General features: G+C 27.2%; 2 protein-coding genes across 6 annotated transcripts; one reads left to right on the top strand and one right to left on the bottom strand.

Moving 5' to 3' along the window:
* Positions 1 to 1,081: 1,081 nt before the first annotated feature.
* On the top strand, positions 1,082 to 9,804 carry LOC112592980 (DNA mismatch repair protein Msh6). Its single transcript, XM_025337160.1, has 22 exons — positions 1,082 to 1,709; positions 2,549 to 2,665; positions 2,788 to 2,891; positions 2,955 to 3,050; positions 3,144 to 3,308; positions 3,389 to 3,523; positions 3,873 to 4,008; positions 4,069 to 4,208; positions 4,279 to 4,416; positions 4,920 to 5,124; positions 5,593 to 5,786; positions 6,028 to 6,140; positions 6,231 to 6,386; positions 6,441 to 6,598; positions 6,659 to 6,777; positions 6,918 to 7,073; positions 7,138 to 7,272; positions 7,327 to 7,551; positions 7,781 to 7,975; positions 8,871 to 9,048; positions 9,170 to 9,321; positions 9,410 to 9,804. The coding sequence occupies exons 1-22, from the start codon at positions 1,448 to 1,450 to the stop codon at positions 9,680 to 9,682; spliced, it is 3,552 nt and encodes a 1,183-aa protein (XP_025192945.1). The 5' UTR covers positions 1,082 to 1,447; the 3' UTR covers positions 9,683 to 9,804.
* A 35-nt stretch (positions 9,805 to 9,839) lies between these two features.
* Positions 9,840 to 11,966, bottom strand: LOC112592984 (G patch domain-containing protein 11). Of its 5 annotated transcripts, none has more exons than XM_025337165.1 (5): positions 11,926 to 11,966; positions 11,691 to 11,812; positions 10,833 to 11,065; positions 10,525 to 10,763; positions 9,840 to 10,156 (listed from the first exon to the last, which is right to left on the bottom strand). In XM_025337165.1, exons 2-5 carry the CDS (start codon positions 11,750 to 11,752, stop codon positions 9,920 to 9,922), a joined length of 771 nt encoding a protein of 256 aa, XP_025192950.1. In that variant the 5' UTR covers positions 11,753 to 11,812; positions 11,926 to 11,966; the 3' UTR covers positions 9,840 to 9,919. The 5 variants fall into 5 exon arrangements, with proteins under 5 accessions (XP_025192950.1, XP_025192951.1, XP_025192953.1 ...); XM_025337166.1 differs by having other exon boundaries at positions 11,872 to 11,962; XM_025337168.1 differs by lacking the exon at positions 11,926 to 11,966 and having other exon boundaries at positions 11,687 to 11,812.
* Between the last annotated feature and the right edge of the window lie 1,957 nt (positions 11,967 to 13,923).

Genomic DNA, 13,923 nt, shown 5'->3' with positions numbered 1-13,923 from the left:
AGGCAGCACCAGTTCTACATCCGGCACTGTTGGCGGAACGGTATTTATGTAAAAAACTATCTCTAGATAAAGACATGATACTTATAAATTATAAAGTTTAAACACTATATACAAATATAAGTGATCTGAAGAATTTCAAGTATAAGAGGTGGGCGAACGATAACATAGATTATAAAGTACTATATCAATAGTTGTCGAGTTGCGGTGAGGTGAGTTTCTCGACAGAATCGAAAAAGCAAAAACCACGTACAACGTACATATTTCCAGAGTGCATTTAGTGGAACTTCCAACTTATGCGTCAAACACAAATTAAGATATAATAATCACACATGGTACATGGCACGTATTAAGCAATTGTACTTAGTTCTAGGGTTTATACTTAGGTTGCACAATAATTTTTAGTCGACAAGATCATACACCCACAGCGTACAACTAACTTAGAGGAAATTCAAAAGCGGTAAATGTTTTAGACATTAAAAGTCGATTCACACACATCAGTCACTGGACAGTGACGTTCTAATCAGTTACGTCACCGACGATTTTGTCTGTTCGATCATAATATTTGTTTCACACACATCTTTATATCAAACACCGACACTGGTCAGTCGTGTTGAGTCTGTTAAGTATACCAAAGGGCAAACACGTGTACATTTTTTTTGCTTATTTTTTACTAATAATTACGTGAATATGACAAATTTCACTGACGAAAAACTTTGTATAATAATTACAACCATTTTGGATGAGGAAATTGAACTCGCAGAACAATTAATTTTGAAGTAACCTAAGTTACTTAAGTGGGTGAAAATGAAAAATACAAATTACAAACGTACGAAACGTCAAACGTTTCTAATGTTTCCATAAAGGTTGAAATTTGTAAGCAAATAAATGTTAGATGCAGAATATTAACTAACCGTGGTATAAAATATAAAGTTTTTTTTCCATGTGAATATGTGGTAAGTGTTCTTATTTTTAAATGTCGTTAACAACTTCATGACGTTCGTATGTTCTTGTATTATAGTAAGTACGATATCGATTGGCGATTGTCTTTTGCCGCCAAAATCTGTTAGCAATGTTAGCATGCCCGATTTTGATTTATTATCCTAATAGCCAATAGGTCACAGGTACCAGGTGACAGGTACACGATATTCATGTTGGCTTTTGTGAATTTTTCTGTTCTTAGAAGATATACTAAATTTTCCATTTCGTTTTTTGTAGTGTATAACACATGTTACAGCCCACAGGTAGATGAACATTAATCGTAAAATGAGTTTTTCGTACCATTTTTTTTCGCTTGCGCTCTGCGACAATTGAATATTCATGTCTAAACGCGTCGTGTACACTATTTTAATCGAACTTTTCCATAAATCGTACCGTACTCGGTCATCGAAAGTTAATTTTTTTGTGTCATCCATACTTTACATATTTTTGTACTTAGTGAATTATCAATATGTCCAAAAACACGCTATTCAATTACTTTACCAGGTCACCCAGCTCTGGGGCTCCCAAAACGAATGAATCGCCTAAGCCCGCTGGTGTCGTGTCATCGAAAACCCCGTCAAAACGTCAGTTATCCAATACTAATAAGGATAATTTTGTCACTCCTAAGAGGACACCGAAATCTGCAGTAAATGGAAGTTCTGGGAAAAAAACAATCAACAATAGTGGTAGTACGAAGAAAACTACTGAAAAAAGAAAACCTAGACCGCTTGGTAATAGTTAATAATATAGTAATATAGATACCAATAAGTATTTATAGTTGTTGATTTTCCTATTGAAATGATTCTGATTCACATGATTACCTACTTAAAATTGTATTCGTTTTTTTTAAACGAGTATCTTCTATTTAATGATAGAAAATATCCATTAATATTTGATATTATTCTGTAGATACATGTTTTTATATAATTACACTAAATGTACTTAGATTAATAGTAATATTAACATAGTATCAGCCTAGTCATGATTGCTAGGTCACAAATGTGACATTGGTTTACAGTTATATCTGTCTTGGGAGGAGGGTGTTTATAACATTCTATCTTGTAACTATTGATTTTTTTGAGCTTGTGTACATATTTATTATTTTATCGTATTAGAATTTCACCAATATCTCCTAAAAATAGTTTTGTACTTTTGTAAAGTACTTACTCAAGTATCTATTTTAAATAATTTTGAATAGAGTCTTTGTATTTTTAAGTATATTTTTTATAGTATGATTTATAGCTGAAAAGAAAGATCTTTGGTCAACATTGCTTTAACATTAAATCTTTTAAATCATCTTTATTAATTACAATTATATGACACAAGTAAAGAAACTGGTTTCAATAATTGTACAATTTGTCGTCTGTTTTCTAATGATATTGAAGTTTTATCCATGATAGTTTTTAACTTGATTCATATTTAGAAAAATTATAATTTTCCTATAGTAATTGTATTTAAGTTTATGTATATATACATATAAAAGTAATTTAAAAATAAAAATATAATTATCTTCAGGATATTGAACAATTTTTAAATATCAATTTCATGCTATTTATTTTTTTGTTTTTAGAAGAATCTATAGAAGAAAATGAAGAAAATGAAGAGTTGCCTATGAAAAAACGTCGTAGGCTTGCATTAGAAGATTTAAGTGGTGATGAAGAAGATTCTGGTGATGAATATGTGCCAGGTATTTTTTTTTAAATAATTAATATTAATCAAAGTTCTCAGATTTTATTAAAGTTATATATACTAGTATTTCATATCTATATTTAAAATTTATAATTTTTATTATTATGTTAATTTTTTTAGATAAGAAATCTTTAAGTGAATCTGAATCTGAAGAAAGTCCTGAACCATCTGACGATGATTCATTTATTGATGATGAATCAGATGTAGAAGTATCCCCTGTTAAAGTATATAATAATATTTTTGAATTTAAATCACTGTTTAATGTTATTACATTTTAAAATATCTAGAAAAAACGTGAAAAAAACACAAAATCTGTTGGAAAATCTAAATCCTCCAAATTTAATAAATCATATACTCCTGCTGCGGACAAATCTATCAAAGAAGTAAAATAATTAATTTTATGAATTTATTTTACTTTAAGTAATTGAATACTAAATTAATATTACATTTAATTAATATATACACATTGATTACAGGTAACCAAAAGTAACGTAATTGATCATGACAATTGGCCTCATTTAAAATTTGAATTTTTGAAACCAGAAAAAATCAGAGATGCTAATAAAAAATCACCATCGGATCCTAACTATAATCCCCGAACATTATATGTACCAGAAGATTTTAAAATGACATTGACCCCAGTAAATAAATTGTTTAAATATATAATAAAATAAGTAATACATAATTATGTATTTATATGTATTAAATTTATTTATATTAGGGTGTTCGACAGTGGTGGGAGTTAAAAGCACAACATTTCGATTGTATATTATTTTTTAAAGTGGGAAAATTTTATGAGATGTATCATATGGATGCTGTAACAACTGCTAAAGAACTCAATCTTTTATACATGAAGGTATTTATACACAGTTATCTATAATGTTCATTATTCATTTAATGTTTATTGTGAGTCATAATTAAGTTATGAAAGGTAGTTTATGTTTATTGAAATTTTTTGAATACTAATTAAATACATACTTCTAAGATGTATTGCTTCATAAAATTTCACATTTGCTTATCTCGTCCCTGTTTTACAATTGTACAACATGGTAAAGTTACATAAATCAGAATCAATTTTATGTAGTTAGCTTGAATAATAAATACATTGACTTATTAGACTGAAATTAGAAAATTTTTTCTCATAAAAATATGAATACTTTTCATCATAAGTTTTTGAATATTTTATTAAATATTAATACATTTAGGGAGACTTTGCACATGTCGGATTTCCAGAAACTGCCTATGGTCGTTTTTCAGCAATTTTAGTAGAAAAAGGTTATACTGTTGCTCGTATAGAACAAACTGAAACTCCAGATATGATGACAGAAAGATGTAGAAGTTGTAAGTTGTTAAAATGTATTCTGATCTATAATACATTTTTAATTAATAATTGTATTTTAGTGAAAAAGACTACTAAATTTGATAAAGTTGTACGGCGTGAAATATGTCGTATTACAACCAAAGGTACTCGAACTTTTGGTATAATTGATGGTGAGACAAATGATGCTGAAAATTCATTTTTGATTGCTATTTCTGAAAAAGTATTTATTCATATTTTAACTGTATGTTTTATTTTATTCATTATTTATTCAATACTTAATTGTTATTTAGGAAATAAGTAGTTCAACTTCTTTGTATGGTGTATGCTTCATTGATACATCGATTGGTCTCTTTCATCTTGGGCAATTTGAAGATGACTGTCATTGTTCACGTTTAAGAACTTTGTGTGCTCATTATCCCCCAGTACAAGTAAATTTCATGTTCAGTTTTAATGTATACTATATTTATTAGTATTTATGTTATAAATCTATGTTAATAAAATAACCTTATTTATCCTAGCATACAATTAAATTTTAATATTAAAATAATTTCTAATTTTGTCTGTCTTGACATAATTTATTTGATGATTATTAATTATTTTATATTACTGCAACTACATAATGTATTTTTATTTTATCAAGATAATTAAATATATTTTATTTAGATCAAATTTATATTTATCAGTTAAATAGTAATTGAGTTAAAAATTGATATAAAGAAGTAAAATAGAGGAAAATAAGAAAATATGATATTCTTAAGATATTTACATCATATATAATTCAAAATACTAATTCATTAATTAAGATACTTTAAATTTTATTTTTGTTGTGGCAAGGCAATAATGAAAACAAAAAATAAAAAAATAAATAATTAATAGTCAATACACATTATATATATCTATCTACATAAATGATTTATTTTTTTTTTTTTAGGTTTTATTTGAACGTAATAAATTGACAGTGCGTACCAAAAAAGTTATTGATACTATGCTTTCTAATGCTGTTAAAGATGCACTCATCCCTGACATAGAATTTTGGTCATCATCAAAAACTCTGATTACATTAGCTGAAGGAGACTATTTTAAAGATAATGATAATGTAGTATATCCAGAAAAATTAAAAACATTTTTGGGCAGTGGTAAATATTATTTAAAATGTATAGTATTAAAAAAAAGTGTATATATAATATATATACTGGACAAAATATCACTTTGTTTAGAGGATCCCATACCAGCATGTATTTTTTCTATATTGTAAATATCACATTACCAATTTGCGTTTAACAGTTACTATTTTATGTAAGTCAGCTTTTATAGAGTGAATTAACTTCTTATTAAATTAAAAAATTAAGAACATTATCTGTGTTTTCTCTTGGCTTTTTATAATACTTTCATTTTTAAAAAAGTTATAAGCATACAAAATATTATAATATTAAAAATAAGTTGACAATAGCTCAATGTATTTTAACATAAAATCGTATTACAAAAAATTGGAACTATTAAACATAAATTTATTATTTTATATTTGTAAATTAAACAATACATGCAAGTATAACTAAGTTTAATAATAATAATAGATTATCTATTTAAATTTTTATATATTTCAGACTCTGATTTACAATTAAATGCTAATGACGAATGTGAGTTTGGTATTCGTAGTTTGGGTGCTGTAATATGGTATTTAAAGCGATGTAAAATGGACTTCCAACTTTTGTCCAGAGGAAGATTTGATATATATAAACCAGTAGATGTTGAATCAGTTGAATTATCCAATCAAGATAATATTAACAGCAAACATATGGTAATTAAAATTTAAGTTAATAATATTGATTACTTATTCTATTATCTATGTATAGCTTCTTAACTATTATTATTTCATATTCATTTTGAAATTATTAAATTAATGAAAACTATTACAAATTATATTATTATTTTTTTGTATATTTTGTTTGGATAATAAATAAATACTTAGTTTAATTTTGAAGTACCTAGTTAGGTTTAATAATTTTATTTATTATTAAATTTGACTGTTTGTTTTTTAGATACTCGATGCTATAACACTTAAAAATCTGCATATATTAGAAAACTCTGCAGGCTCAAGTACAGGAACATTACTGAACAAGTTAAATCATTGCTCTACACCATTTGGTAAACGGTATGTTTAACCATATTTTTATTTTTTTGCATTAAACATGAAATTCAACATTAAAAATTATAATTAATACTCTGCGATAATATTTACTAGATTACTACACCAATGGTTGTGTAATCCATTGACAACAATTTCCAGTATTGAAGCTAGACAAAATGCAATTTCTTCTTTAATTGTTATTCCTGATTTAATGCATGAAATACGATCAGAATTGGCCAGTTTACCAGATTTAGAACGTCTATTTTCTAGGTAAATTAAACAAAACACATATTTTATGGCATACTTATTTATTATTATTTTTAGGATTTATTCTCAGAGTAGCAATGGAGTTGAATCCGACCATGCTGAAACTAGAGCAATATACTTTGAAGAGAAGACTTATTCAAAAAGGAAAATAATTGATTTCATATCAATTTTAAAAGGTTTTAGAACAAGTGTTCATATAATGGAAAAATTTCAAAGTAATATTAACTAACTAAAATTTATGCTCAATAATTAATTTATGAAACTCATTTTTATAGAAGCTAATATCAAAAAAGAAAGCTCAGAATCCAATTTATTGACTGCTATTTGTAATTATCGTAACAGTTCTACACCAGGATTATTTCCTTATTTGACTGAACTTCTTGATAATTTTGAGGTAACTTAAATAATTTCATAATTAATAACTGTGTTATTTAATAAAAATGCATTCAATATTAATAAGTTACTAAATATTTCTCAAAAAAAGTTTATTTTTATTATTTGTGTGTATTCATTATAATTCTACTTTTTCTATAGAATTCTTTTGATCACGATGAAGCTATGAAACATGGTCGTATTTTTCCTGAACCAGGAATGGATGATCAATATGACAGAGTTTTGGAAAAAATAAAAGAAGTTGATATTGAGTTAAAATCTTATTTAAAAGAACAGTGCAAACATTTTGGGTGTAATGTAAATAATGTGTTACTATTTTAAATTCAATTAAGTGTTTTAATTTTTCTACTAAATTCTGAAGGTTACATATTTCGGATCTGATAAAAAAAGATATCAGTTAGAAGTACCTGATGCTGCATCAAAAAAAGCTGGGGAAGGATATGAACTCCAAAACCAAAAAAAAGGATTCAAAAGATTTACAACTAGTCGTACAAAAGTTTGTAATTTTAAATTTTTTTTATATGTGATATTAAGTATATTTATTATCCAGGAACTTTTGGAAAAAATGATGAGTTATGAACAAGAAAAAATAGATGTATTAAAAGATCTCAGGGAAAGAGTGTTTTCGCGGTTTTGTGACAAGTTTGATGAATGGAATAATGCCATCCAATGTTTAGCTACACTAGATGTATTCATGTCATTAGCAGAATACTGCCGGTGTGAAGAAGAAGTGATGTGTATTCCTAAATTTATTCCAGCTATTGTTGGTAAAAAGGTCAGTATAAAAAAATTAAATCTGTATTGAAAATTTCAATATTTTTTTTCATTATTATGCTCTAAATCTAAAGTTTTGATAATTTTGAGCGAGTTCAATTAATATATATCTCAAAACAATTTTTTTAAATTAAGTTACACTATTTGGCTGTTTGATTTATGTATAAAAATGATTATTGTATACAATTCTAAAATTGTGATTGTGTGACTACTGTATATTTGATATTTAGCCATTAGTTGAACTCACTGAGGGACGTTATCCATGCGGTTCAGGTGGTGAGAATTTCATTCCTAATGATACAATCATTGGAAAAGAAGAAGATGAAACATGGAAATCTAGTTTGATATTGGTTACGGGTCCTAACATGGGAGGCAAGTCTACATTGATGAGACAGCTTGGTATTATCTCTGTTATGGCACATATGGTAAGAAGCACTTATATGGTTTAATTAATAATTCTAATGATTTTTGTCCATTATTTTTTAACATATTTAGTAAAAATGAATTGTAGTATAAAATTCAATTTCAAATAGATATTAATATTAATTCTAATAATCAACAATTTGTGATGTGTTGTGTATAATAAGTAGAGGTCATATTTATATTCTCTTAATCCTTAAAATATGATGTTTTTATGTTGTTTAAAAATGCAAAATATTCTTTCAATATTAAAAAAAAATACATATATTTAGTTGAAATTTATTATTTATTAACTTGTATTATTAATTAATTAATTAGTTATATAATATCAACACACACCAGTACAGATGACTGAATATTTGTAAATAACCAGTGTGCTATTGCCATTAATAAAAAATATCTGATGATAATTTATATTAGAAGTTAGAACTTAAAAATAAATCGTATAGTAAATATTGTATACATATATCAAAATGCCGATATACGTGAAATATTCTCTAACCCCTAAATTATGTTTTTTTTTTACAAAATTAATTTTTCTTACATATTTTATATCTTATGAATCGCAAAGCTATCTCACTCCCATTTAACTGCATACATCAGAAACAAATATTTAAAATCATAAAAATCCGACCTTAAATAATTAGTTATAAATAGTATAGATAGTTCTTAATAACAATTTGCTTTAAATGTCTAGTATGTTTGTTTTAATTATTGATTGTTCTTGATTAACAACTTATAAAGTATTATATTATTAGAAAATTAATCTGGAATAAACTAAAATTTTCAACTCATTGTATTACGTCTTAACTGATATCCGATTGAGTGTTAAATATTAATAATTTAAACAAAATTTATTTAATTTGTTTTTACTAAAATAATAGTTATATTATTTAATAGGGTTGTCATGTACCTGCAAAAAGTCTTGTTCTCAATCCCATAGACAGAATATTCACAAGGATCGGCGCCAATGACAATATAATAGCAGGAGAGTCTACATTCTTTGTTGAATTGTGTGAGACATCGGCTATACTTCATCATGCTAGTCGATTTTCATTAGTCTTGGTTGATGAGCTGGGTTAGTTATTTATATCAAATAGTTATGGATTATAATTAAATTGTATCAAATAATTTTGTTACATTTAAATTTCATTTTTTATCTTGTTATTGCTATAAACAAATATATTTTTGTTATTTAGGCAGGGGAACATCAACATACGATGGGACTGCAATTGCCTCAGCTGTTGTCGCAGAACTAGTAAAAAAACAATGCCGTACACTATTCTCTACCCATTACCACTCGTTGGTCGAAGATTTCAAGGCTAATCCTTTAGTTGCACTCGGTCATATGGTATAAATTCTTATTAATATTAATATTATTTATAAATTATACATGTATAAAAATAAATACCTAATTAATAGTTGATTTCTCATTTCAGGCATGCATGGTAGAAAATGACGAAACAAATGAAATGGATGCTGAACAAACTCAAGAAACAATTACTTTCTTATATAAGTTTGCAAATGGTGCTTGCCCTAAATCATATGGTTTTAACGCTGCTCGTTTGGCTGGCATGCCTGCTGACATCATAAAAACTGGTTTACGTAGATCTAAAGAATTTGAAACTGCAGCCAAGCGCCGAATACTATTTAAAACATTGTTTTCATCTAATGATATATCAGTTGTGAAAACAGCTGTTTTAGCACTATAATTTACATATTAAGTTCCTCAAACTATATAAGTACTTCCAAACCGCATTGTTATTAAGATTTATTTCTTTTTATGTTTAAGTATTCATATTTTTTTTTATTTAATTCCATTTATTATACAATACTGAACAATATTATTTTTTATTACAAAAAAAAAAAAGTACAAAATATTTAATAAATAATAAGGCTTTGTTCCTATGTTTTGATTGTGTATTATAATGTATTTATAGAATGTAAGTTTAATGATCTTGTCTGTTGGGACCAGGACATCCTTCCATTAAATCAGTCTCATCGTCATATACTGTTCCACAGTAAACACAATAATTGTAAGTATGCCTTAAATAAAAATTTAAAATTTTCAGTTGTTCATTAATTGGTATAACATCTTCTTCATCTTCTTCTTGCTTTGGTTCATTAGTATTGACTTCAGAGACTTCCTCGGGCCAGAAGAACTTTTCAGATGGTTCTTGTATATCCTTAAATGTAAAATATTTTGATTTATTAAAATTTGGAAAATTTAAAAAATTATATAATTATATATTTTAAATTGTTATTAAGATTTTATAAAGATAAAATAAAATAATGATTAAGTATATGAAAAAAAATACATACCTAACTAAAAAATGTTTAATACATATTTTCTAAATAAAAATATGAATTATAAAAGTTAAATATACTATGTGCATGTACAGTCTTTCAAGAATTAGTAAATTAATATTTTTTGATTTAAAAAATTATTTTGAATATAAATTATATTCAATTCATATGAAATAAACAATTTATCAAAGCAGAAATTTGAGATATGTGTAAGCTTAATAATTATTATGACTCTAGCATGTCATACCTGTTCTAAATCCATTTGGCGACATACTCGTTGACATCTAAGTAAGTCCAAACGGTCTAACTTTTCAGCAGCTTCTTGAGCCCTTCTTTCTCTATATTCGCCTATACTGGGTTCAGCTGACCGTCTACTACGTATTATTGATTTTTTCATTTCTCTAATTGTTTTTAATGCAGCTTCTCGACCCAATCCTTTGCGGTCAGTTTTTAACACAATACCAATAGGTTCTACTATTCCACAGTCTACCGTAATACAACAAATGTAAATTGAAATAGCAAATGGTTTCTCATAATCTCAGCAGAAACACTTACTGTTTTTTCCAATTCCCAATCCAGGTTTGTAACCCATTTTCTGTAACAGTGAAAAACCTTTGTTGGTACTATCAATGGCCTTCTCTAGCCCCTCTTGACGCTGCTGTTCTTCCAGTGCCTTTGCACCAGTAACCTTGTTTATCAATTGGCATTCCTTTTTCTTTTTCATCTGGTTGTGAAGTCGTTGCTGTTCATGTGTCAGCAATAGGCCGGGTCGGACATCTTTTACAGACCTATCCACACAAAGGGTTACTGTTGGTAAAACAATTATTTTAACATGAAAACTCATATAAAATATGTAAGACAATGGTTTAATAGGCCCCAGATACTAATAATAATGGATGGAAAAGCAAGTAGCTTGAAGTTTAAAAAGTGGAACAATTCGGTTAAGTGTTTTTTTACTAAGTCTAGATACTAAATTTAATTCATGAGGTAGAGTAACATGAAAGATACTCTTTTACATCAAAATATGAGATAATTTGAATCCAATTTAACAACAGTAGATATTTGAGATTAATTAATACAAGTAATGTTCTCACAATATTTTATAATTTATGTAATGTTTACAATAATATCATTCATATTTTCATGTCAACTTTTAATTTTTAGAATCGGATCGAAATAAATATCAAACCTGTTCACACAAAACCACATAATGAACGATAATTTGCAAATTCAAAGTTTGTGTTTTTTCCAGTATTGTTATATTAATCACGAATCTATCATACAATAATTGAGATAGCATTTAACAGTCAAAATGAATTAAAACTTTCAATGTACGTTAACAAGGTATACATTCTTGTTATAATAGTGTAAAGATTATCAAAGCATGTAGCAACTATAGCAATAGGTACCAACTCAGTGTTGAGGAAAGCGTCGGACATGTAATCATCAACTTCTTCGTTGTCTGTGGTGGCCATATCCACTGTTTTGATATCTGTATTCACAACTTGCACTCCTACTACCGGTACACTATTAAACTAAACGGAAATCATCTCTTTAGTATTCAGACCTTTAACATTTACTAGTTAAAGTATACTTTTTTTTTAATTGACAATACAACGACCGTCGGTTAGATAAACGAATTACTCACCAATTACCGTTCATCAAAATTCAAAAACAATTTCTTCAATTAAAAACAAAAAAGAAATTACAATAATTATTATTTATTATTGAATAATATCTTAATTTTTCAAACGTTTTTTTTATTATAGTTATAAAACGTATCAATACACAATATGAGTTGATAATCACAACAAAACGTATAAGCAGTTAAATGTGATTGTGCTTATCGTCTAAAATCCTCACCGGGGGAAGAATTTACTCACAGCTGTTATCATCTATGCGCGTCTCACTTGTAAATGTGTTATCTCTAAGTCTACAAAGTGTAATGGAAAGATATGACAAATGAAATAACTTGTATTCTAATCAATATTTTTTCATTTTTTTTTTTTCATATAATTTATAGACGTTTGTACTACACGTATAATATAAACTTTTTTATTTATTTTTTTTTTTGTACAGAAATTAAAAAATTTTAAATTTGATCTAAATTTTTTTGAAAAAAATCAAAATAGCCAATTTATAAACATAATGAAAAAAATAGTCTTTGCGTTTACAAAATTTAATTTGAGTAATCCGTTTGCGACTTATGAACGTTTAAACTTTAAATAATCGTTTAACTGTTACTGTGAATTTAATCCAAACCGTAAGTAAAAACCAGTAGTCGAGATGACATTTTTATCTAAAGATAATGATTATCCATATTATTACTTTATGCGAATACTGATAAAATATTATGAACAATTTATACAAAAATATATATATATATAACTCCAGGAGAAGTTGACATTCTGCTGGGTGCCGATATCTTGCCTTCACTGTTGCTCGACAGAAAAATTTCTGGAGAGTGTGGCGAACCTATGGCTATTGAAACATTGTTTGGTTGGATCCTATTGGGACCTGTCCATTTCCATGATCAAACCAATCCAATCACCTTATGCTTATGTACCTCTGAACAGATTTTTCAGGCTGTCTATAAGTAACATACTATATGAGTTGATTTCGATGAAAATTATTTATTTTTTTTAATTATTGTACTCAACAAACAACAACAATTATTGCATTCCCGTTTTACACAGACTTATAATAGGTGCCTTCCGTCTTGACTTTTGAATACATATATAAGTATAACTGCTTGTCACTTGAATCACTATAAATATATTTTAATAGTTATTATACCTAATTATTATAGGTTACACGTTCATAAGACTGACGAAACACCTATATTTATATTATGTTCATATTACCAGTTAGTACCTACTATATTAGATACAAAATTGTTATGATATGAGAACTTTCCCGGTCATCATAAAACCTGATAAAATGTCATAATATGACCGATTTATACACGTTTATACGGAACCAATTCGTATATTTTATTAGGTCCGACTTAACCCGACGGAAACCAATTCCGTATTACCTACCTAATTTTATGAAGCCAACTCGCCACCAGCCTTCCTAGTGCCTACCCATACGAATATATATTATCTTGATCACGCCTACATTTATTTTAATGTAAATCCAAGAACATCGCATTTGTAATACCTGTATGTACCTATATTAATATTGTAGAATGAAATAGTGGTTGTCTCGAAAAAACAATTAATTACATTAGAAATTAATTAAATACATTTTGATAAATATCTAAATATTATTTTTATTTTACACACCTTCTACACGAAAGGTACTTAAGTCTTAATAGAAATTATATTTATTAAATTAAGTAATGATTGCGATCGAACAACGAAATCATCGACAGCCGACGGGTAATTTGGATAATCATCAGCCGTCCTATGCACTTTATATAGATACCTGCCCACAATAGGCATGGTCGTTTGGATGAGAATTATTTTTATTATTATCATTGTTGAGTATTATTATTCTTGTTAGTTGCTTGTTAAATCTCCGGCGGCGGGCAATAGACACGACGGTAATTCTTTATTATAAATTTATTGTTTTATTTGATATAGCTATGCGGTGACCGCGGTGACTCAATAGTTTTAAGTCTGTCAAAATATTCTCCCACGAC

The sequence above is a fragment of the Melanaphis sacchari genome, unplaced genomic scaffold (assembly GCF_002803265.2).
Source record: "Melanaphis sacchari strain LSU unplaced genomic scaffold, SCAv2.0 Contig19_pilon_pilon, whole genome shotgun sequence".
Lineage (NCBI taxonomy): Eukaryota > Metazoa > Arthropoda > Insecta > Hemiptera > Aphididae > Melanaphis > Melanaphis sacchari.
This window is presented reverse-complemented; position numbering and strand designations above follow the sequence as displayed.

Excerpts from the sequence above, each read along its gene's own strand:
- LOC112592980 (XM_025337160.1), top strand. The coding sequence starts at position 1,448 with ATGTCCAAAAACACGCTATTCAATTACTTTACCAGGTCACCCAGCTCT. Across the intron at positions 2,892-2,954 it reads TAGAAGTATCCCCTGTTAAA|AAAAAACGTGAAAAAAACAC; the intron begins GTATATAATAAT and ends TAAAATATCTAG. Across the intron at positions 3,051-3,143 it reads CGGACAAATCTATCAAAGAA|GTAACCAAAAGTAACGTAAT; the intron begins GTAAAATAATTA and ends CATTGATTACAG.
- LOC112592984 (XM_025337165.1), bottom strand. The coding sequence starts at position 11,752 with ATGGCCACCACAGACAACGAAGAAGTTGATGATTACATGTCCGACGCT. Across the intron at positions 11,066-11,690 it reads GACGCTTTCCTCAACACTGA|GTCTGTAAAAGATGTCCGAC; the intron begins GTTGGTACCTAT and ends TTGTGTGGATAG. Across the intron at positions 10,764-10,832 it reads ATTGGGAATTGGAAAAAACA|ACTGTGGAATAGTAGAACCT; the intron begins GTAAGTGTTTCT and ends GTATTACGGTAG.